At 40.2% G+C, this 26378-nt stretch overlaps 1 protein-coding gene across 1 annotated transcript in view; it reads left to right on the top strand.

The window, feature by feature from the left end:
- The window catches only part of USH2A (usherin), a 514207-nt gene that overhangs the window by 451261 nt on the left and 36568 nt on the right, over positions 1–26378 (top strand). Inside the window, exon 61 of the mRNA XM_075267084.1 lies at positions 4627–4981. Within this exon, the coding sequence (XP_075123185.1) occupies positions 4627–4981 (355 nt within the window). The remainder of the gene's footprint in view (positions 1–4626; positions 4982–26378) is intronic.

Here is a 26378-nt window from a genome sequence, read left to right as displayed (position 1 = left end):
TTGTGTTCACGGGTTGGATGATATCACATTTATTAGTCACAGCTCAGTCCCAGTCAAGTGAATAGGGCTGAGCTGTGTATGCCAAGCACAGGCATTGTCCAATGTATGTCACTGTGAAGAGGACGTAGCGCTCACCCAAACACTAATAGGTCGGGATCCCAGATTTTTGACCTCTTGCCATCTTCAAGTGATGACCTACGCCAAGGATAGGTCATCCATTGATAAACCTATAATCCTCATTAAATACAGGGTTCCGGAATTTGAAGAGGACCTCCATCTCACATTTCTCTTCATTTTTCACCCCTCTGGCTTTAACTCATTGGTTAGTCTAGATCAGGGGTGGGCAATTAATTTTCCCATGGGGCCATATAAGAAATTGAAACTATGCTAGAGGGCTGCGCCGCAACAAATTTAGCTTCACCCACTTCTACGTTGACTCCACCCATTCCCAATCATCTTTCCATGTGCCCCCAAAAAGTATAACCCTCCTACAGTCACCCGTACATTATATGCCCCCACATTATAATGTTCCCTTCCAACTGCCCCACAGTATTAGGTCCCTCTCCTGGTGCCCCAGTTTAAACTGGGGGAAACTAGAGGGGACATGAAACTGGAGCAGCTGGAGGGAGACATTAAACAGTGGGGGTAGTTGGAGGGGGACAATAAATTAATGACAACTGGAGCGGGACATGAAACTGGGGGCAACTAGAAGGGGACATTAAAATCGGGCAGCTGAAAGCAGACATTAAACCATAGGGGTAGCTGGAGGGTGACATTAAACTGGGGGCAACTGAGGCAGACAGGTGCCCCTCCAGCTACCTCCATGGTTTAATGCCCCTTCCAGTTGTCCCCAGTTTAATGTCCCCCAGTTTAAGTGCCCCTTTCATCTGCCCCATTGCAAGATCGAGCGGGGTACTTGTCCTTTCAGGCAGATTCATGGCAGAATTTGATGCTGATTTTGAGATGAAACCTGACTCGAAATCAGCGCCAAATTCCACCGTGTAAACATACCCTAATATCCTGAACTTAGAGCTCTATAGGTGCCTATGCTCAACAAGGACCATCCCAATATGGGGTGCATGGGGCCCTATGGATAAGTGAACACAGCCTTCTGAACGTGCTCGATGCAAAATGTCATGTTCAGTAGAATTCATAGCTGATGTATCTAGACCGTATCTCTGTAAGAACAGATTCCAGATTCCTCCTTTTTGCCATAAGACTTTGTCCTGACAAAATCCTGACCATGTGAACGTGGCCTATTTTTTAAAGGGGGAGACAAATAAATATATTAAAAAATAAATTCTGTCTGTGCTGCAATATTGATGTCCTATAATCCCCAGTATAATGCCTATAGTTAGCGTTCCCCTATCTGCGCTCCGTGTCATTCTCCACTCCTCTCTTCACATCATTTTATTTTTAATCAAACTACAGTAGCTTGAAGGAGCGGCAGCCGTCCCCGAAATCTCTCCCAGATCTTGTGTATTTGCCACAAGACTTGACCTATTTAAATCAGGACAAAAAAGTGCTTTGTGTCAAGCAGGATGGAAAAAATGTTCCATTATATTCATACACCCTTACATTTGTCTCCACTATTATACCGCACTGTAAATGAAAGCGTTTCCCGGCCTTGTCTACGGCTCCGATTAGTAAATCCCCCACACAATACCCAGGAGCGGCGTGCTGGAGAATCCAAGATACAGATAAAATATCCAAATTATGTGTTTACTGTTATTAACAAAGAAAATTATAAAGGAATTTTCTCATGAACAGAACAATAGTAAGATCTATAGACCATTGAAAGGTAAACATTCTTGAAAATATTAATAATTTAAAAAATGTGCTATGTTTTTAAGTTTTTTTCCAACCACCTTAGTGGTGACATCTTTTGTCTTGAGCGGTTGCCAATGGATTTCCACCATGAATGCCGGAACTTTCTATGATTTGGGACTTGTCAGATAACCAGCCATGATGTCCTTATTGTGGTCAGGTTATCTTCTCATATACAGTCCTATGAAAAAGTTTGGGCACCCCTATTAATCTTAATCATTTTTAGTTCTAAATATTTTGGTGTTTGCAACAGCCATTTCAGTTTGATATATCTAATAACTGATGGACACAGTAATATTTCAGGATTGAAATGAGGTTTATTGTACTAACAGAAAATGCGCAATATGCATTAAACCAAAATTTGACCGGTGCAAAAATATGGGCACCTCAACAGAAAAGTGACATTAATATTTAGTAGATCCTCCTTTTGCAAAGATAACAGCCTCTAGTCGCTTCCTGTAGCTTTTAATCAGTTCCTGGATCCTGGATAAAGGTATTTTGGACCATTTCTTTCTACAAAACAATTCAAGTTCAGTTAAGTTTGATGGTCGCCGATCATGGACAGCCCGCTCTCAAATGATCTGAAAACAAAGATTGTTCAACATAGTTGTTCAGGGGAAGGATACAAAACGTTGTCTCAGAGATTTAACCTGTCAGTTTCCACTGTGAGGAACATAGTAAGGAAATGGAAGACCACAGGGACAGTTCTTGTTAAGCCCAGAAGTGGCAGGCCAAGAAAAATATCAGAAAGGCAGAGAAGAAGAATGGTGAGAACAGTCAAGGACAATCCACAGACCACCTCCAAAGAGCTGCAGCATCATCTTGCTGCAGATGGTGTTACTGTGCATCGGTCAACTATACAGCGCACTTTGCACAAATAGAAGCTGTATGGGAGAGTGATGAGAAAGAAGCCGTTTCTGCACGTACGCCACAAATAGAGTTGCCTGAGGTATGAAAAAGCACATTTGGACAAGGCAGCTTCATTTTGGAAACAAAAATTGAGTTGTTTGGTTATAAAAAAAAGGCGTTATGCATGGCGTCCAAAAAGAAACAGCATTCCAAGAAAAACACATGCTACCCACTGTAAAATTTGGTGGAGGTTCCATCATGCTTTGGGGCTGTGTGGCCAATGCCGGCATCGGGAATCTTGTTAAAGTTGAGGGTCGCATGGATTCCACTCAGTATCAGCAGATTCTTGAGAATAATGTTCAAGAATCAGTGACGAAGTTGAAGTTACGCCGGGGATGGATATTTCAGCAAGACAATGATCCAAAACACCGCTCCAAATCCTCAGGCATTCATGCAGAGGAACAATTACAATGTTCTGGAATGGCCATCCCAGTCCCCAGACCTGAATATCATTGAACATCTGTGGGATGATTTGAAGCGGGCTGTCCATGCTCGGCGACCATCTAACTTAACTGAACTTGAATTGTTTGTCCAAAATACCTTTATCCAGGATCCAGGAACTGATTAAAAGCTACAGGAAGCGACTAGAGGCTGTTATCTTTGCAAAAGGAGGATCTACTAAATATTAATGTCACTTTTCTGTTGAGGTGCCCATACTTTTGCACCGGTCAAATTTTGGTTTAATGCATATTGCACATTTTCTGTTAGTACAATAAACCTCATTTCAATCCTGAAATATTACTGTGTCCATCAGTTATTAGATATATCAAACTGAAATGGCTGCTGCAAACACCAAAATATTTAGAACTAAAAATGATTAAGATTAATAGGGGTGCCCAAACTTTTTCATAGGACTGTATGTGGTGACCTCCTGATAACCAGGCATGATGTCCTTATTGTGGTCAGGTTATCTTCCCATACATGTAGTGTCCTCCTGATAACCAGCCATGATGTCCTTATTGTGGTTGGGTTATCTTCTCATACATGTAGTGTCCTCCTGATAACCAGCCATGATGTCCTTATTGTGGTCAGGTTATCTTCTCATACATGTAGTGTCCTCCTGATAACCAGCCATGATGTCCTTATTGTGGTCAGGTTATCTTCTCATACATGTAGTGTCCTCTCCTGATAACCAGCCATGATGTCCTTATTGTGGTCAGGTTATCTTCTCATACATGTAGTGTCCTCTCCTGATAACCAGCCATGATGTCCTTATTGTGGTCAGGTTATCTTCTCATACATGTAGTGTCCTCCTGATAACCAGCCATGATGTCCTTATTGTGGTCAGGTTATCTTCTCATACATGTAGTGTCCTCTCCTGATAACCAGCCATGATGTCCTTATTGTGGTCAGGTTATCTTCTCATACATGTAGTGTCCTCCTGATAACCAGCCATGATGTCCTTATTGTGGTCAGGTTATCTTCTCATACATGTAGTGTCCTCCTGATAACCAGCCATGATGTCCTTATTGTGGTCAGGTTATCTTCTCATACATGTAGTGTCCTCTCCTGATAACCAGCCATGATGTCCTTATTGTGGTCAGGTTATCTTCTCATACATGTAGTGTCCTCCTGATAACCAGCCATGATGTCCTTATTGTGGTCAGGTTATCTTCTCATACATGTAGTGTCCTCCTGATAACCAGCCATAACCATGCCAATTGTTTCATATAGTCGTGCAATGTGTTTCTTTCTGTGGGAGCCTTCTATGGAAGGAATTGCTTTATGTCTATTAGTATATTGAGTTGATGTATTGGGAGCTTCATAATTCCTCTACTTTCCATTATACTTACAATGGTTGCCCTATAAATCATTAATACATGCCTCCCAAGTTCTCAACCCCTTGGATTCTTGAAAAGTTTTTCTCCTATAACTTTGTCTCCATTGCAGGTGTCCTATCAACAGCCACGAGAACATTACAACAATCCAAGTACCTGATGGAATATTAGAATACATAGATACTTCTGAAGATCTACAACCCTACACACATTATAAATACTCCATCACAGTGCAAAACAGTGAGGGCTTCCTGCAAAGTTCTTGGTCAGAGGTCTGCACACTTGAAGCAGTTCCTGAAGACTTAGATCCACCAACTGCAGAAGTAACCAGTGCTTATTCTGTACGTCTTACCTGGAGGATGCCCAGAAGACCTCATGGAACAATAGTACAATATCTTATCATGTACCAGGAGATCACAAGTGACCCTACAGCAGCCACATCCACCGGGTCAACATTAACAGTACTGGTGAGTCACATCCTATCTATCTATCTATCTATCTATCTATCTATCTATCTATCTCCTATCTATCTATCTATCTATCTATCTATCTATCTATCTATCATCTATCTATCTATCTATTTATCTGGGGAGTGAGAGATGGCAGTGGTGTGAGTTAGTCCAAGGCATCATGGTAGTTGTAGGAAAACACAGAACAGGAAGATGCCCTTGTAAACGAATGCAGAAGATGCCATGAGCTCCCAGAGAAACCCAGCGATCACTAAATACCTGCTAACTATTTAGGGTGCACTTATTATCCTATCAATAGCTTTGGCCCTAAACCTACGGAAGTTGCTCTTGACCATGCCCATATCAAGTCCCTTTGCACACCAGCATAAAATTTATAACACAAAGTGATGATGTCTCCTTAATTCCCACCACATATTATAATGTATCGTAGGTGACCCCACACAGCATAGTGGCTCTACACAGTAAAATGCCCCCTTCGAGGCCTCCACACAATATAATGTGCTCTCCCACTCCAGCAGAGCTATATCCAGGCTTCCACCCTAGTGTTGTCTCCATCTTGGCGCTTATTACTCCTCCTTGAGCCTCTGACAATATTACATTCAACTCTATCTCTATTCTGAGGATGCAGATGAAAATGGGACCCAGTGCCAGGGACTATTTAAAGAGCTGTCCTGGCATCCCGGGTGAGGGGTCCCATTTTCTATTGGACAAAGGGGACTGTCCTGTTGAATCTAGGATGGTGGAGAGTAGGGTTGAACAATCGGGATCAGAAAAGATCAGATCCCGATCGGCGATCGAGCATATTTCACGATCAGGACCGGGATCTGCTGGAAAATGATTGGAAATCGGATTTTGAAATCTCAAGATCGTCTCAACCCTAAAAGTGACTTTTCCCATAGAGAAGCATTGACTAGGGTTGAATGATTGGGATCGGAAAAGATCGGATTCCGATTGGCGATCGAGCAAATTTCACGATCCGGATGGGCCGGAAAATGATCGGAAATTTTAAAATTGATCCCGAAATCTCAAGATCGGCTCCACCCTAGTGGAGAGGCCCCCCTGCTGTCACAGGGCCTGTTGAAGGAGCATCATTTGTGTTATGGGTAAAGCCGCCCTATAGGAGTGGTCATAGAGGAGGGATTTGATTGGTCATGATGTCATCCTGTGGTTTACAGGAAGTCCTCCACGCAGGGGAGACTCACATCCTGTCTACACCGGAGAGCAAGCTGTGGCCTGCTTGGTGAAAAATCCAAGAATATATTGAGCTGGGAAGAAAGAAGATACCCAGTTAGATTATTCCTGGCGCGTTAGCATTCTACGTCCAAAAAATCATTAAATTTTCGGATGGTTTTTTTTAAAGGGGCGCCGCAATTTCATTCGTCCCATTTTGTAAAGTGTCCAGACACAACAAGTTTGCCCACCTCGGCTTAGGGATGCCATTCTTTGCCATTCAAGGGCTTGTTACAAGCAAATCATCCTCCGATGACTCATTTTTTTATGGTTCATAGAAGACTAAAGTGAAATTCAGCAGCTGTTCAGGACAAGTGACCACTCTATCAGCTATATTATAACCTCCTAATAGAGAGGGAATTGCGCGGTGGCACGGGGTTAGCGGTGATTATCGGCAGGTGAGTGCTTTATTGAAGTTGAAAAACCATTAACATTGATAGAGTAATTATTTCAACTTGAAAGTAATTACCTTGATGGGTGATAACCACTTCAGTGTTCCGTGGCGCCAGGGGCCCGCGTCGGCTTTACAAAAAAAAAAATTACGACAAAACCGCTAGCATTGAATTAGTAAATTCCCCGTAAGAATCTCGTGCAGTAAAATCAAATGATTTCAGCCTCAGCAAAAGTTAATTTCCCACTTTATTCTGGATATAAATCCGGCGTTTTCTTTCCTCGTTTCTCGCTATTATACATTTTGCGGGCCGGTTAAACCCATTTTAAAATATTTATTTAAGATGCGGCTGCTGTGCATCAATAATTTATACACGATTGTTATTTTATTATTGTAGATTTAAGCCGTGCCGTCTATCTTATTCTTATATAGGTTTTGTACTGGTCTGGTATTAACCCTGTTTGTTTTGAATCTATCTATCTATCTATTTATCTATCTATCTATCTATCTATCTATCTATCTATCTCCTATCTATCTATCTATCTATCTATCTATCTCCTATCTATCTATCTATCTATCTATCTATCTATCTATCTATCTCTGTCTGTCTGTCTCTCTCTCTCTCTCTCTATCTATCTATCTATCTCATATCTATCTCATATCTATCTATCTATCTATCTATCTATCTCCTATCTATCTCCTATCTATCTATCTATCTATCTATCTATCTATCATCATCTATCTATCTCTTCTATCTATCTATCTATCTATCTATCTCATATCTATCTATCTATCATCTATCTATCTAATATCTATCTATCTATATTTCTATCTATCTATATATCTATCTATCTATCTATCTATCTATCTATCTATCGAATATCTATCTATCTATCTATCGAATATCTATCTATCGAATATCTATCTATCTATCGAATATCTATCTATCTATCTCTTCTATCTATCTATCTCCTATCTATCTATCTCATATCTATCTATCTCCTATCTATCTATCTATCTATCTATCTCATATCTATCTATCATCTATCTATCTATCTATCTATCTATCTATCTATCTATCTATCTATCTCCTATCTATCTATCTATCTATCTTCTATCTATCTATCTATCTATCTATCTATCTATCTATCGAATATCTATCTATCTATCTATCGAATATCTATCTATCATCTATCTATCTATCTATCTATCGAATATCTATCTATCTACCTATCTATCTATCTATCTATCTATCTATCTATCTCCTATCTATCTATCTCCTATCTATCTATCTATTTAATCTCTATCGAATATCTATCTATCTCCTCTATCTATCTATCTATCTATCTATCTATCTATCTATCTATCTATCTATCTATCTCCTATCTATCTCCTCTATCTATCTCCTATCTATCTCCTATTTATCTATCTCCTATCTATCTATCTATCTCCTATCTATCTATCTATCTATCTATCTATCTATCTATCTATCTTCTATCTATCTATTTATCTATCTCCTATCTATCTATCTATCTATCTATCTCCTATCTATCTATCTCCTATCTATCTATCTATCTATCTATCTATCTATCTATCTATCTATCTATCTATCTTCTATCTATCTATCTATCTATCTATCTATCTCCTATCTATTTCTCTATCTATCTATTGATAAACTATCTATCTTCTTGCTATGTACTTTACATAACTATCTCATTATTCATATATTCATATCTCATTATATATATATATATATATATATATATATATATATATATATATATATATATATATATATATATCTACCTAATGTCTGTCTATCTATCTATGTATCCATCCAAGATTCTGGTTCAGATAGATAGATATGTATATATCTGCCATAGTCAGTTCAGAAATAGAAATAGAAATGCAGGTAGATAGATAGGAGAAAAGCTTACAGTATGCTGTGCTTTACAGTGTAGTACATACCCTAGGAACACTGATCTCATAGATAAATAGACAGAATAATAAATATGATACATTTATAGATTAGATAGATAGATAGATAGATAGATAGATAGATAGATAGGAGATAGATAGATAGATAGATAGATAGATAGATAGATAGATAGGAGATAGATAGATAGATAGATAGATAGATAGGAGATAGATAGATAGATAGATAGATAGATAGATAGATAGATAGATAGATACTGTATATGGATAGATCTATAGACAGATACTATGGATCTATATGATGTGTAATGTCACTATTTTGTATCCCCTTACCCTTCAGATCAGAGTTTCCCCCTCTTGATGTCAATGTCCCATTTAACAAAACAGATTCTTACCATTTTATATTTGTTCTGGTGATTTAGAATTTGCTGATGATTTCACATGAGCCATCTGTTAGCACCGAGAACTGCGGCCCGGAGGGAATTGAGTAATTTATTAAAATGATCGACGTGCATGCAAGGGGAAACTCGGGGTCACATCATTCGCGTCTTCTCTGTTTTCCTAACATATTGATATGAGTAGATGATGTTTGTTTTAATTAATAATTATTTAACACTGATCCATTTATAGTTAATTGGCGCCGGTCCATCGGATACTCCAGCACATTCTCTCCCCTCTCATCTCCATTCCAGGTCTTAAAGGGACATGCCTGTTATAGGTGAGGCTAATAGGTCCTGTTAACCCTCGATTACTCCTGTCTGTATCAAAAGCCAAAGGGGGGGAGGGGGATTCTGGTTTCAGGTAAGGGCTCGTTCACATCTGCGTTCTTCTTTCCTTATTGCAGGTTTCCGTTTCCTGCATAAAACAGATGCAGGAGACGGAAACCTGCAGGAGACTTTCTCACCCATTCATTTGAATGGGTGAGAAAGCTGTCCGGCCGTGCGCGGCAGTGAGCGTTTTGCGCTCTCCGCCGTGAAACCGGGTTTTATAATCCGGACACAGAGTCGGACATGCAGTACTCTGTGTCCGGATAAAAAAATCCGGTTTCGCGGCGGAGAGCCTAAAACGCTCACCGCCGCGCACGGCCGGACCCGATCTATGGTTTCCGTCTTCTGCCATGCAGAAGACGGAAACCATAGTACGGAGACCCCAGACGCAGGTGTGAACCCAGCGTAAATAGTTGCAGTTTATATAATGAAAAATTCTACAATTTTCCAATGGACTGATATTTATCCAATGGAAATAAGCAGGATGAATGAGGAATTGATACAGAAAGTATATTGGGAAATTTTAGAACTTTCCATTATACAAACAATAACATTTGCCTCCTGATATTTGACTGAACTGGACATCCCCTTTAAGCTCCGCCTCCTTCTCCCTTATAGTCTTAGGCCTCCTGCACACAAGCAAATACAATCTGGAACATATATTGCCCTCACTTTCCAGACTAAACCATATCCAGAGGAGGGGACATACAAACTCCGTACAGATGGTGTCTATGGTTGGATTCGAACCCAGGACTCCAGGTCTACAAGGATTACCACTGAGCCACTATATTGTGGCCGCCACGACTTATTTGTTATAAAATGCAACAATTTAACAAATAGTTTGCCATATTTGATATGTTTTTTTTACAAAATAAACTCCAAAGACAAATAAAATCAAGAAAGGGAGAATAAACTAATCTTACGACATATGGACCATAGAGTTACAACAGAATTCTGAGACCCCGCCCCCCCCCCCAAAAAAAAACCCAAATTAGCAAATGACAATAATACTATAAATAATACCCCCGCCATCTCTGCATCTCTCAATAGGCCCGCCCAATTGATTTTGGCGCAGTTGATTTTTTTTTCCCTAGCCCCCAACCATTCCTGAGCAATCAGTGCTGTTAGTGTCAGCACCCAATAGGTCAATTAGGCTCCCTACTGTCAAGTGGGTGGTCCTGGACAGGATCAGATAATCTAGGACCACCCACCTGACAGTAAAGAACTGTAATTAGCATACAGGGTGTTGAAATTAACAGCAATGTTTGTTTGTGGGGGGCTTTGGAATCAGTGGTGCGGGGTCTAATGATACAGAGTTGGATTTGGTGGAGATGGTGAAAGGTTCTTCACCACTAGAGGGAATTTATTATATGCTGTGTATACTTAAAACTAAAAAAATATACAGTATCCAGTTATCATATAGCTTCAGAACAGTTACAAAGAGTGTCTCTCGCTATGGAGGACTCTCCCGTACCACTGATTGCAATGGACACTGTGTAATGCTTAATATTCCTCTGGGGGCGCTGCAGGGAATTTGAATACTTACTGACAGATTTTAAAGGGGTTTTCTCATGAACATAACCAGATTTAAATTTGTAGACAATTAAAAGTTTAAACATTGTTATAAATATAAAGAATTAAAAATTTGCAAGAACTTTCCATGGTCTGGGACTTATGAGATGAGTAAATCTCTTCTTCACATTTAATGAAAACGAACAATTAGGGATTTGTTTCGGACTAAGAAAAATGGCCGCCACGTGCATTGAGTAACTTATTATACTCTGTGGTCTCTTTAGACCCCAGAGTAATATGGGTGGAGGTGAAAATAAATCAAAAACTTTTATACTCGCCTTCCCTCACGTTCTTTCTGGTACGCAGCGCTCTCCTGGTTACATCGTGTGACAGTTCATACCGAACTTGTTTGACACAAAATAATCAGGAATCCGAACCCCAAACAAAGTTCCTTATAAAGTTCCTCCATTCATGGTCATATCCATTGACAACCAATCTAGACAAAAGATGGTTCGTGCAGAAACCAAGCGGAAACCACATGGACCCTATTATAGTGTATGGGGTCCGTGAGTTTCCTTAGGTAACCGCCTTTTAATGCGTATAGGTTTCCCCAAGCGGACTCCCGAAACGCAGATATGAACCAGGAGGGTTAGAGGAAATCTATAAATTTGTAATTATTTAGGTTTGCTACAATGTTTCACTCTTACTTATTTACAAAACTAAAGCTGGTTATGTCCATAGGAAATCCTCCGCTATGGAAGCTTCCATCTGAAGACTAGGAGCTTGTAGAAGGTTTTGCACGCTGACTAATGCGTCAGATAGATAGATAGATAGATAGATAGATAGATAGATAGATAGATAGTTAGATAGAAGATAGATAGATAGATGGATGGATGGATGGATGGATGGATGGATAGATAGATAGATAGATATGAGATAAGATAGATAGATATGAGATAAGATAGATAGATATGAGATAAGATAGATAGATAGATAGATAGATAGATAGATAGATAGATATGAGATAAGATAGATAGATAGATAGATATGAGATAAGATAGATAGATAGATAGATATGAGATAAAGATAGATAGATATGAGATAAGATAGATAGATAGATAGATAGATAGATAAATAGATATGAGATAAGATAGATAGATAGATAGATAGATAGATATGAGATAAGATAGATAGATAGATAGATAGATAGATAGATAGATAGATAGATATGAGATAAGATAGATAGATAGATAGATAGATATGAGATTAGATAGATAGATAGATATTAGATAGATAGATAGATAGATAGATATTAGATAGATAGATATTAGATAGATAGATAGATATTAGATAGATAGATAGATAGATAGATATTAGATAGATAGATAGATAGATAGATAGATAGATAGATATTAGATAGATAGATAGATATTAGATAGATAGATATTAGATAGATAGATAGATATTAGATAGATAGATATTAGATAGATAGATAGATAGATAGATAGATAGATAGATAGATAGATAGATAGATAGATAGATAGATAGGAGTTTGCAGAAAGTTTTGCACGCTGACCAATGTATCATTTCTTATTTCTAGGTGTGCTGCCCCTTTAAGTCCTTTATTATAGACTAGATTGGAGAGTTATGTCATTCATTTGCTAAGAAGCCTCCTCCGACCTCTTCATCGCACCCTGACTACAAGTTCAACTCCAAGAAAACACATGAAATAATCTAATCTATTATAAATGCCATAAATCTCTCTCTATTGACTCGGGCTAAGCTCGCTATACTGTAGATATTACATTTCTGACCTCTGACAGGACCAGGATAAATCGTGACCCCGAGCTGGAAGCTTCCATAGGATCTGAATTCTCTCACATAGGGGCCTAGTAAATCAAATCCATTCTGAAAAAACAATTATGTTGGGCCCGGTTAGGTCACAACAGGTTCATCCACGCGTGGTTATAATGTCCACTAAAGCAAACAATTAAGAGGCACAATTCGCAGGCAGGATGGATGACTTAGAGGTCTGTCACCGAGAGAGAGCGCCTTTCACCTGCGGGTCACCGGTTCACATCAGGTTTAGGTAGTTTGTGGCTGAAAGTTGTCATCGGCTGATAGCTGTGCAGCCGGACGTGAAATAAGGTGTCATCCCCGTGCCAGTCTTATTGAGCAAGTGGTCAAGTGGTCATATAGCTCCGAAAGCAGAACTGGTGCGCACTGGTATCACTGGGAAGCCGTATATAAGGGCAAGTCTACATACAGGAACATATATTACTATGGGATGTGTAATAATGGCCAATGGCAGCTCATAATCCAGGAAATCTGATAATCTGGCACATTAATACAGGATTCTGGGGGATGTCACAATCGGAAGAGGGAAAGCAAAGGTTTATAGGGTGATATTCTGTGTCATGGTTTTGTTTCAGGTTTAGGGTTCTCTGGTTCTCTATATATACTGTATATAGTCAGCTATTGGTAATACAGAATATAATCTAAACTGGTACCTGCAAGATCTCATTGAACTAGGATAGGACATTGATTGTGTGTATGCAATGTGAAAAGCATGAGGCTGTCTATAGAGAGATACGGAGAAACCTTAGATAGATAGGGCATAGATAGATAGATAGATAGATAGATAGATAGATAGATAGATAGGAGATAGATAGATAGATAGATAGATAGATAGATAGATAGGAGATAGATAGATAGATAGATAGATAGATAGGAGATAGATAGATAGATAGATAGATAGATAGATAGATAGATAGATAGGGCATAGATAGATAGGAGATAGATAGATAGATAGGAGATAGATAGATAGATAGATAGATAGATAGATAGATAGATAGATAGATAGATAGGGCATAGATAGATAGGAGATAGATAGATAGATAGATAGGAGATAGAGAGATAGAGAGATAGAGAGATAGATAGATAGATAGATAATAGATAGATAAATAGATGAGTAGATATGAGATGGATTGACACATAGACATGAGACAGGTTGATACATAACGTGTAGAGAAGACTAGATAAGCTAGAGATAAATAAGAAATAGATAGATAGATGATAGATAGATAGATAGATAGATAGATAGATAGATAGATAGATAGGAGAAGTAAGCGAATGGTTGGATAGAGTAGATAGGAGATGAATGGGTGGATACATAGATATGAGACAAATTAATAGATAAGTTGTAGAAGAAAATTGATACATAGATAGATAAATAGATAGGTATGAGAGAGGTTGATAGATGAGATAAATTGTAGAAGTGAGCAGCTCTTTGCATTACAACTTTTAGAGAGACTCATTGTCACTTGCAAGGGAAAGTCAAGATAGATAAATGGATGGATAGATAGATAGGAGATAGATGATAGATAGATAGGAGATAGATAGATAGATAGATAGATAGATAGATAGATAGATAGATAGATAGATAAGAAAGAGATTGATAGATGAGATAACTTGTAGACGTAATCAGTTCTTTGTGTTACAACTTTAGAGAGACTCAATTTTGAAAGTCCAGATGTGTAATGGTTGCAGCCTTGTCGCTAGCTAGGGAAAGTCAATGTATTGTGTATGATATATGTTATCAATGATCATAAAGTAATAATAATAAACAGATAAATAGCTATCAACTATGTCCCCAGAAAAAGTGATCATAATAATTGTAAATGTCCAATAGTTTTGAAAAGTTACACAAAGAATGCAAAAATGTGTTTACTGTGCCGTAATAGCTCTCTGACAATTATCATTACTATTATTATTATTATTATTATTATTATTATTACTATTATTATTTTTATTATTATTATTAATTATTATTAATAGTAGTATTATTAGTATTATTATTACTATTGTCATTACTATTAGGGACAGTTTTTATATATATACAGTCCTATGAAAAAGTTTGGGCACCCCTATTAATCTTAATCATTTTTAGTTCTAAATATTTTGGTATTTGCAACAGCCATTTCAGTTTTATATATCTAATAACTGATGGACACAGTAATATTTCAGGATTGAAATGAGGTTTATTGTACTAACAGAAAATGTGCAATATGCATTAAACCAAAATTTGACCGGTGCAAAAGTATGGGCACCTCAACAGAAAAGTGACATTAATATTTAGTAGATCCTCCTTTTGCAAAGATAACAGCCTCTAGTCGCTTCCTGTAGCTTTTAATCAGTTCCTGGATCCTGGATAAAGGTATTTTGGACAAACAATTCAAGTTCAGTTAAGTTAGATGGTCGCCGAGCATGGACAGCCCGCTTCAAATCATCCCACAGATGTTCAATGATATTCAGGTCTGGGGACTGGGATGGCCATTCCAGAACATTGTAATTGTTCCTCTGCATGAATGCCTGAGGATTTGGAGCGGTGTTTTGGATCATTGTCTTGCTGAAATATCCATCCCCGGCGTAACTTCAACTTCATCACTGATTCTTGAACATTATTCTCAAGAATCTGCTGATACTGAGTGGAATCCATGCGACCCTCAACTTTAACAAGATTCCCGATGCCGGCATTGGCCACACAGCCCCAAAGCATGATGGAACCTCCACCAAATTTTACAGTGGGTAGCATGTGTTTTTCTTGGAATGCAGTTTCTTTTTGGACGCCATGCATAACGCCTTTTTTTATAACCAAACAACTCAATTTTTGTTTCCAAAATGAAGCTGCCTTGTCCAAATGTGCTTTTTCATACCTCAGGCAACTCTATTTGTGGCGTACGTGCAGAAACGGCTTCTTTCTCATCACTCTCCCATACAGCTTCTATTTGTGCAAAGTGCGCTGTATAGTTGACCGATGCACAGTGACACCATCTGCAGCAAGATGATGCTGCAGCTCTTTGGAGGTGGTCTGTGGATTGTCCTTGACTGTTCTCACCATTCTTCTTCTCTGCCTTTCTGATATTTTTCTTGGCCTGCCACTTCTGGGCTTAACAAGAACTGTCCCTGTGGTCTTCCATTTCCTTACTATGTTCCTCACAGTGGAAACTGACAGGTTAAATCTCTGAGACAACTTTTTGTATCCTTCCCCTGAACAACTATGTTGAACAATCTTTGTTTTCAGATCATTTGAGAGTTGTTTTGAGTAGCCCATGATGCCACTCTTCAGAGGAGATTCAAATAGGAGATCAACTTGCAATTGGCCACCTTAAATACCTTTTCTTATGATTGGATACATCTGGCTATGAAGTTCAAAGCTCACTGAGGTTACAAAACCAATTTTGTGCTTCAGTAAGTCAGTAAAAAGTAGTTAGGGGAATTCAAATCAATATAATGATAAGGGTGTCCATACTTTTGCACCGGTCAAATTTTGGTTTAATGCATATTGCACATTTTCTGTTAGTACAATAAACCTCATTTCAATCCTGAAATATTACTGTGTCCATCAGTTATTAGATATATCAAACTGAAATGGCTGTTGCAAACACCAAAATATTTAGAACAAAAAATGATTAAGATTAATAGGGGTGCCCAAACTTTTTCATAGGACTGTACATTTGATACTTTTTCTCTTTCTTTCCTTTCTTATCATCACATTTATCATTTTGTTGCATTCTTATTTTGTGAAAAATTCTCCCCCCCAAATAAACACATTTGTTGTCCTAAAGCAATCACCGACGTCACGGCCGAGTAATCCGTGCCCATTAGTGGCAGCCTCCCCTGTTTCTATATTTCTATATTTCAGATGGTTATTGATCTCTTGCTGAGCCGAGATCTCAGCTTGATGCCAGCAAACTTGATGAATGGATTGGTTTCAAAAAGTGGACTCAATGGGGACAGCTCTAGCCCAGGCTTCCCGAACTGCCAAGGCCCTAAATCCGTCAAGGCCGGCAGCTCATTATGAAACACTTATCAAGTCTACATGAAAAATTAATTGAGCTCGGTTTGATTTCTGGAAAGAATAGAAAGGTATCCGCTCTCCACTTGGCGGTCCCCCCAATCTTTCCAGATGTTGAACGCTTCCCCCTTGAGGACCAAGACGGGGAGATATATTAATACATTGTATTGATTAGCTGGAGACCTCTGACAGTTCTTTCTAGAGATACCATCTGGCTTCTGTTCGAATTCCTTCACCAAAAACAGGACATGACACGTTATTAATCTCCGCTCTCTAAGTATAGACAGCCTCCTTATTTTATTTTTTTTTACCGCGAGATCGTGTTTCGCCGTTCCGAACGAGACGGAGGCTTTGATTTGAAGGGTGCGGAAATTAAGGTTATTACACAAATTAAACCATATGGTCCAAATATTTCAGCAAAGAAAATTGCCAGACAATAAAAATTGCTCCTGCCTTCCTAATGGTGTAAATTACAGTTTAACCATAGTCCTAACGATGTCCTTCTGCCACGCTTAACTACTGTTACATGAAGGACATAGCCGGGAAAAAAAAAAAAAAAATTCTCCAAGCCAACTGCGTGTTTTACAATCTGTTACTCCGTCATTAAGAACAGTCAGGACTGCATAAACATAATTACGCTCCACGTACCAGAGACCCATCGAAATTCGAAAGGCTGGCCCGGCGCTGTCAGGATTCATCGCTTTTTGAACCCAAATCGTTGATGATGAGGAAGGTGTCGGAAATGCAAAAAAAAAACGAAAAAAAAAAACGCTCATTAGGATTAAAATTTAATGCCGCGGCCAAAGTCGTTTTATGAGAATTTAATTTACAGAGTGGCTTATTAAAGAGCGCCGCGCTCGACGCCGAGTATGAATTAACACTTTAATTGGGCGGCTGGCACGTTGAATACGGCTTAGGAACAAGGGCAGGAGACTTGTACGTTATAGAGGGACTGGCACGTTGCGAACGAATTCGTTAGACCAGAGGTTCCCAAACTTTTTTTTTTCTCGTAGACCACTTTCAAAATGTTACTGGTTTCGGTGGACCCCTGCTGCTACATTTCTAACATAGTCCCAAAACGCGTCAGAAAATGGGAAGATTACACCAACGTAGATCCCTGCCGAGTCTCCCGTGGACCCCTGGACCACTTTGGGAATCACTGCATTAGACTAAGCCTAAGGGCCATATTGTTACCCAGACAAGTTCTGGATATAGGAACCCACAGATCTCTATATGACCCTGTGGCATCAGGCTCCGCCTCCAAAATGAAAATTTGACCAACCTAGAGCATCCCATGGTTCACTATATGGCAGCAGCCAAGTCCCTTTGACTGTGTTGGTATGGTCCCTAAGGCTGACCATACGTGTGAGGTTACATTCACACTGTCGGGTTCTGTCAACTGTTCTGACCCATCATAGGATCAGAACAACAGAGTGAAAAACTGACCGAACTCAACAGAACTTGTCAGAGTGGCTAAATCAGATTCCTCCAGGTCTCCTCCCGGGCTGGTGCAGAGCTGAGGGGGCCTATTGTGTACCCGATGATGCCGATGGACGGACGGATGGATCACCTTCCTATTAGATCTGTCATCATTCACTCTAATGTTAAAGCAAAGATAGAACTTTCTTCTGATTCCCAGCATTGAAATCCCCATTTATGTTGCATTTTAACAAAACCTCTCAGCAGTGACACTTTTATCTGATATCTATGTAATTCCAGCCCCAGAGACCCATTTGCAGGACAGTTAGTAGCCAGTTAGTTGTCACTCCTTGGGAAACCTCCCAATGTATAAGCCCCCTGGACACCCCATGTGCCAAATAAGTGTCCTCTTTGCTTACACTTTGCTAGTATAAATGCAGCACGCACCAGACTAACCGGCGTTACCCTCTTCATAGACATAATACAGCAGATTTACTAATCCTGTTTAATTGTATTGCCATTATAGACTGGACAGTCTTATACTACACCAGGTTTATCACAGTGACTGATGCTAAATTAGTGTTGAGCAATCGGGATCGGCTGGTAAATGATCGGATTTTGAAATCTCAAGATCGGCTCAACCCATAAATAAGCATTGACTGGGGTTGAGCAATCGGAATTGGGAAAGATCGGATTGCGATCGGCAATTGAGTAAATTTCACGATTGGGATTGGCTGGAAAATGATCGGAAATCGAATTTTAAAATCGATCCTGAAATCTCAAGATCGGCTCAACCCTATAGCTGATCAATGTGATGCATCTGAAGACCGTACTTTCCAACATTCCAGCTTTAGGGAGTCTAATGCATTAATTTTTTGGGTAAAGCCATGTCCCTTTATATGTGGCCATGCCCCCTTTCGGTGTGACACGCCCATTTTTTTGACATGGTGAAATGTTTATTTGGGACTTGCTACATTTCTACTATAAGCTGCAGATACAAACGGATACAAAATGAAACAGGCCACATGGTATGCGTTTTGTTTTGTTTTTTACCATGGGAGTGGGGTTGAGCCGATCTTGAGATTTTAGGATTGATTTTAAAATCCGGTTTCCAATCATTTTCCAGCCAATCCCGATTGTGAAATTTGCTCGATCGCCAATTGGGATCGGGAAAGATCCTAGTCAATTCTTCTCTATGGGAAAAGTCACTTTCAGGGTTGAGCCGATCTTGAGATTTCAAGATCCGATTTCCGATCATTTTCCAGCCGATCGCGATCGTGAAATTTGCTCGATCACCGATCGGGATCCGATCTTTTCCGATCTCGATCGCTCAACCCTACATGGGAGTCAATGGTTAACCCAGGCCTGCTGTATGACCACACAATGTCATATGTCGAAGGCTTCATGGATCAAGGATCATGAGAGCAATATACATGAATACAGCCTGATGCACCTCTTTTTACAGTTAACGTGGTGATTTTTGCAGGGCGGGGGCGCTCTTTACGTCCATGATGCATAATACATTTAGTAGTTTACTACAATTTTATGGCGCGGTGCCGTACAAGTTTGTCAATATAAAGCAATTTGATACCCTGAACAGTTGGATCTATTAAATCGCCTAGTGGTCGTCCTCTATCATGGCGTCCTCCTGGGCCACATAAGCTTGTTGCTGGAGACGTATCCTCTGCTGTTCTAAGCAGTTGCGAAGCGAGAACGACTGACTTTATATCCACTTGTTATGTGCAGGACCTTCTAATAGCTTAAGCAGCATTGACCTCCAGGGAGCTGCTGACTGGGCACTAACAGGGGGTTTTATAAGTTTCTCCAGCTGGTGCCTACTTAAAAAAAAAAAAAAAAGCCGCCTTTGTCTAAAAATTACGACATAATATTGTAAATGAAGTATCGCATTATACGGGTGACATTAGACTATGTGCGCAGGTAGAAGCTTTACATCACATGGAATTGGCCGGGACGGAACTTGTCACACTAATGCCGTAGAGGACAAACTGCGGATATTGTAGATTAGAATATTCTATACTCATTGTATCCCATGTGCAGATGTAGCGCTGTGCAAAAGTTTCAGGCAGGTGGTGGTGGGAGAGGGGGGGAGGGGTTCCTGCCAAGTAAAAATGCTTTCAGAAATAGAAGGGTTAATAGTTTATTTGACTGTGGCCATAGACTGGAGCAGACCCAGAGGTCTATGGGAGCCGTGATCTGTGCACGAGATAATCTCTGACAGTAGTGGTGTTATCTTCTATTGTGATCCTGCCTGTGCTGTAAAGAATGTCCAGCAGAATTGGCAATTATCAGGCTATTATTAGGCTTAGTGGCAAGATTGAAAATTGCAGGATATAGTAATTTTTATAAAAAATATAATTAGTGACATGGAAAAAATATATAAAAAAAGAAAAACTTGGCTTAAAAGTAGGTCCCTTTAATATTGATTGGGTTCAGATCTGTGGGAATGAGAGCTGAGCTAGAAAAACCTAGCATGGCTACTACACAGTGCACAGAGCTGAGTTGTTTATCTTGATACATAGTGTTGCTTTCTGGGACAATGGCTCCTGCTACTAACTGATGGTGGGGGTGCCAGAAAAGCACTTTAAGGCTAAAGCCCCACGTTGCAGAAACGCAGCTTTTTTTGTTGCAGATTTTGTTGCGGTTTTTTTTAGCTGAAGTTAAGAATGGCTACAAAAGGAATAGGAAATACATAGGAAGTTCTTATACTTCTCCCTTCTTCTCAATCCACTCCTGATTTTGGCTCAAAAAACTGCAACAAAATCAACCAAAAAAGCTGCGTTTCTGCAACGTGGAGCCTCAGCCTAAGACTAAAGGCCCACATTGCAGAAACGCAGCGTTTTTTTGTTGCTGATTTTGCTGGGTTTTCTTTTAGCCCAAGTCAGGAGAGGCTTGGAGACGCATGGAAAATGTAAAGGAAGTTCTTTACAAAAAAAAATACTGCATTTCTGCAACATGGGGCTTTAACCCTAATGACAATGAGATGACTCTGTTCATCGTGTCCCAGGCATTACAGCAAAGCCGACAAATGAGATGCAGAACACATAAAATATCAGCCTGTTGTGACTGCACTATTGAAAAATTTAATATATGAAGATGTTTTTTTTACATGGATACTCACATAAAACTGTGTAGGGCCATACTAGGAGAATGTAACACCCACTTGCCAATTTCATTCAGCACAATAAAAAGTGAAGATGCTCTCAGAAGTCGGGAGAGGCGACAAATCCTCTTTAAAGGGATCCTATCTTCTAAAAACACATTTTGTTCTGAGCAACACGTCAGTTCCGTAGGAATCCCGGTTTTTAACGGTATGCAAATGAGTTCTCTCGCAGCACTGGGGGCGTCCCCAATGCTGCAAGAGAACTCTCTCCAGCGCTGCCTCCATCTTCGTCAGCAACGTCCTCTTCATCCTCTTCTTCTGGAGCAGGTTTCAAACTTCTAGGCTTCAGGCCTCGAAGTACCTAGAAAAAATTGTGTCTGAGTGATAGGATCCCTTTAAGGAGGGATAATGAATATTTTTAGAACAATGGAAGTTATTGTATTGGCTCAGATTTACTAAGATGTTGTAGACTGGTGGTCTGAAGATTCGGCAAAATTTATCCCAGTCCCTGATGCTGGATGATAAAGCTGCCGAATCCTACACCATCTTTTATTTGGCTTGGACTTTGGGCAACTACAATTTTTTTACACTATTATGCTACATTTTTTGTGCATTGTGATGCATTTAAGTCACACCCCTTCTTAGGAGAATCCACACCCACACGTCTAATTTTTTAGCCCAAACTAGATTGCACCAAAGATGATCCATGTTTACACCAGTGTCTCCAATGGTAAATCTGGGCCAGTGGGCATCTTCACATGTCCATTTCTTTAAAGGGGTCCTATCATTTCAACAGTGGCCACTTTCCTGCGGCCGGCGGGCATGTGCAGTTGGCTTTGCCCTACGCCCGAGGCCTAGAAGTTTGAATTCAAACCCCGGAAGAAGACGTGAAGACGACACATTCCTGAAGAAGATGGAGAGTTCTCTCGCAGCATTGGGGACGCCCCCAGTGCTGCGAGAGAACTCATTTGCATACCGTGGAAAACCGCGATTTCTACAGAATGGCGGCATGGAGAAGAATAGCCTTTCTTAAGGCTATTCCTACGAGATAGGATCCCTTTAACAGATACTAAAGAACATCTGTTAAAAACTAGGATATATTGTATTTTTGTCCGTTTTTATGCCCTGATGGACCCGATACAAGTCAATGGGTCCGTTTTTAACCCGTGTTTTACAGGCAAGTGATGGCAGTACCAAGAAAGTTCATCCATTTTTTTCGATGGACATTTAATTCGGACGACAGGTGGACATAAAAAAAACAGAAAGACGGACGGAAAATAAATAAAAAATCAGTGACCCACAGATGGGAAACAGGTGTCAGAAATGGACCATTTGATCCATTTTTGAAGTCCATTTTTTTCAACGTTTGCGCGCGAGGCCTGAAGCGAAAATGAAGGGGTTAAATCTAAAAATCCCATTTTCGAAACCCTTTTCAGCGACTCTTTTCTTCCTCCCACCTCACATTGCAGGAAACTTTCCTTGTTGTATAATTGAAAGTGAAGCCATTGATAAGGCTGAATAAGAATGCTGCGCCAGCACATGGATAAATTGAAAATGACCAGAATACTTTCGGCAGGTCTCTCCCTGAGCCCAATTTCTGTAGTAAGTCACCAACGTGAGATCTATTGACATCCAGGGATCAATTCTCATTTTGATCATTTCCAGCGAACAGAAACTCTTTGACCTAACGCCACTCATGTCCGCAGCGGAGGAGACGTCGCCCTCCTCACCATATCGCCCTCCGCTACGTTTCATTGTTGAGTCCTTGTATTTTTTTTTATCGTAACTATTTTTGCATCATAGAGTTGTCCAGAATTAGGAAATCCTGGCTGCTTATTTCCAAAAACAGCCCCCTATAGGTTGTGAGTGGTACTGCAGTTTTAGCCTCATTCATATCAATGGAGTTGACATCAGACACAACCAATGGACAGGAAGAAGAAAGGAAGCGGCCATGTTTTTGGTGTTCTGGACAGAGCTTTGTGTCCACTTTATAGAAATGGTTTTATCTGACCCCATTAGTGCCCACATATACACCTTTGTCTCTTTAGCGAGCCTTACGCTAGGTTCACACCAGCGCTTGGATCTCCGGCTTTCATGTCTACACGGGGATCCGAATGAGGGAGACACTGAATGCTTAAAAAGCAGTTACCCATGGACACCCATTGACCCCATAGACTCGTGATGCCAAACCTACGGTACGCATGCCAGAGGTGGCACTCAGGGCACTCTCTGTGGGCACCCATCTGCGGAACCTTATTATACTGGGTTGGGGCCACATTGCAGCAGATTGTACTGTGTGGAACCCACTGTGGAGTAAATTGTACTGTGTATGGGCCACTGTGGAGCAGATGGTATAATGTGGGGCCACTGTGGAGCAGATTGTACTGTGTATGGGCCACTGTGGTGCAGATGGTATAATGTGGGGCCACTGTGGAGCAGATTGTACTGTGTATGGGCCACTGTGGTGCAGATTGTATAATGTGGGGCCACTGTGGAGCAGATTGTACTGTGTATGGGCCACTGTGGAGCAGATGGTATAATGTGGGGCCACTGTGGTGCAGATTGTACTGTGTATGAGCCACTGTGGAGCAGATTGTTTAATGTGGGGCCACTGTGGTGCAGATTGTACTGTGTATGGGCCACTGTGGAGCAGATTGTATAATGTGGGGCCACTGTGGAGCAGATGGTACTGTGTGGGGGCCCTTCACTATTTTTATCACACAGTAGCTGTATTATAGCAGACAAGTGATATTATCACATACCATCCACACAGTATTAAGGCTAAATTGCCGTGTTGGCACTTTGTGATAAAATAGAAGGTTTTGGGTTGCAGTTTGGGCACTCGATCTCTAAAAGGTTCTCTATCCCTGCCATAGACTATAATGGGTTTCGCTGGGTTTCCACCGTTGTTATACTTAAACTGGCAAAGAGAAAAGTTCTCCAAAAGTCCTCTCTGCCAATTTTAAGTGGGATCTATGATGGAGACTGCAACGCAGATATGAAGCCAACCTTAGGCTGGACCTAAACAAAGATATATTGTGTCGACCTAAGATTGATACGTAGGTGACCATGACTTCCTAGTTCAAAAAATTGAGCACTTTTTGGTTTTTTTTGTTCAACTTGAAGAAAGGGTACCAACTCCCTCAAGACCACAAGGTCATAATGCAACTTTGTTCCCTTACCATTTGTTACCATAATGCAACTTTGTTCCCTTTCCTTAATCTTTGCTCATGCAATGGGATTGAGGATCAAAATTGAAGTTTAGTCCCACCATGTTGTAAATTGTCATGGCTATTAGAGATAGCTGGCAGCAATTTCCATTGGTCCCAGCATCACTTGGTCGACGGGTGACCAGTCACACCGCTATGTCTAACTAGCAGAAATAAGTAGAGATGGGCGAAGTGCTTCATCAAGAGCCAGGTGCCAGGTTTGACCTTAGTATCCCAAATTATTTGGACCAACTAAAATTGCCACTGTGATATGTATTGCAGTGAATTATTATACCATGAGGTCTCTTCAGATGCCAGACTAGAATAGGTGGAGGCTCTTTCTCGATCTCCTCAGTGATGTCATCATGTGATTGGGCCACAGCAGTGAGATGGGCACATAAAGCGTCATGACATCATAGACCTCAGTGGTGACCTTGGACACATGACGTCCCCGAGGAGTCCAAGGGAGAGCACTGAACGCTACAAGGAGGCCCTAAAGAGGCAAAGTATCAGTGTTTTTTATTTTTATACCTCCCCTGGGCCTCTACCTATTATTCTATGGGGTCTGAAGAGATCATTTCCAGGCATTGCACTATTGTTCACACTCAGGACTGTGCCCATCACCAGTATCCGACTGGCCCACCAGACCACCAGACCTATCACATACATTTTACTGCATAGTCTCAAGTCTTCCTGCCCCGGGACCTGCTACATTGTATTTCCGTTCTTCATAGAAGTAAAAGGAGCGTCCAAAGTTGGAGTCCTTGCTGGCACTTTGTATCTCATCGTGAATTAGGGCCCGTGCAAGTTAATGGCTTGGCTCCACTTCACACTGTGATCAGTTCCAGTAGCTTGTCCCCGCGCTTAAAACCATAACCCCCACAATTCATGCTGAAGCTGTAATCTGGAGGGGAGTCAGAGCCATCATTGTAATAAAAATAAAGTGGAACCAAAACTACAGCGGAGAAACACATGGCCGGTGATATGGAGAAAGGCACATTACTAAGAGATTCTCTATTTAGCAGGTTCATTTTACCACTAATACGATTTTTCCACTGTTGTAACGTTCTTGTGTCTGTGACAGGCGGAAAATGACTCAGTGTGATAGAGAGGAAGATGGAAAGATAGAATATGGGATAGATAGATAGATACATACATACATAGATGATAGATAGATAGATAGATAGATAGATAGATAGATAGATAGATAGATAGATAGATAGATAGATAGATAGGAGATATAGATAGATAGATAGATAGATAGATAGATAGATAGATAGATAGATAGATAGATAGATAGATAGATAGATAGACGAGAGAGATAAATGATAGAAAATTTAGATTTTAAACCGTACTTAGGACTCATAATGAACCAGGTTCGTTATGAATTTTCTAACATTTTGGGGGTTTGCCACCTGAGAATCACTGTTACATTCTGGGATTTCTTCAGTCACTAGAAAACTGGTGTACAAAGTATGGCATATTTCCCCCAGTGACTGCACCAGCAGAATAGTGAGTGCAGGATGTACAGGATGTAACTCAGGATCAGTACAGGATAAGTAATGTAATGTATGTACACAGTGACTGTACCAGCAGAATAGTGAGCACAGCTCTGGAGTATAATACAGGATAAGTAATGTAATATATGTACACAGTGACTGTAACAGCAGAATAGTGAGCGCAGCTCTGGAGTATAATACAGGATAAGTAATGTAATGTATGTACACAGTGACTGCACCAGCAGAATAGTGGGCACAGCTCTGGAGTATAATACAGGATAAGTAATGTAATGTATGTACACAGTGACTGCACCAGCAGAATAGTGAGCGCAGCTCTGGAGTATAATACAGGATAAGTAATGTAATGTATGTACACAGTGACTGCACCAGCAGAATAGTGAGCGCAGCTCTGAAGTATAATACAGGATAAGTAATGTAATGTATGTACACAGTG

This window comes from Leptodactylus fuscus, chromosome 3, assembly GCF_031893055.1.
Source record: "Leptodactylus fuscus isolate aLepFus1 chromosome 3, aLepFus1.hap2, whole genome shotgun sequence".
NCBI lineage: Eukaryota > Metazoa > Chordata > Amphibia > Anura > Leptodactylidae > Leptodactylus > Leptodactylus fuscus.
The sequence above is the reverse complement of the archived record's forward strand: the minus strand, read 5'-3'. Positions and strand labels throughout refer to the sequence as shown.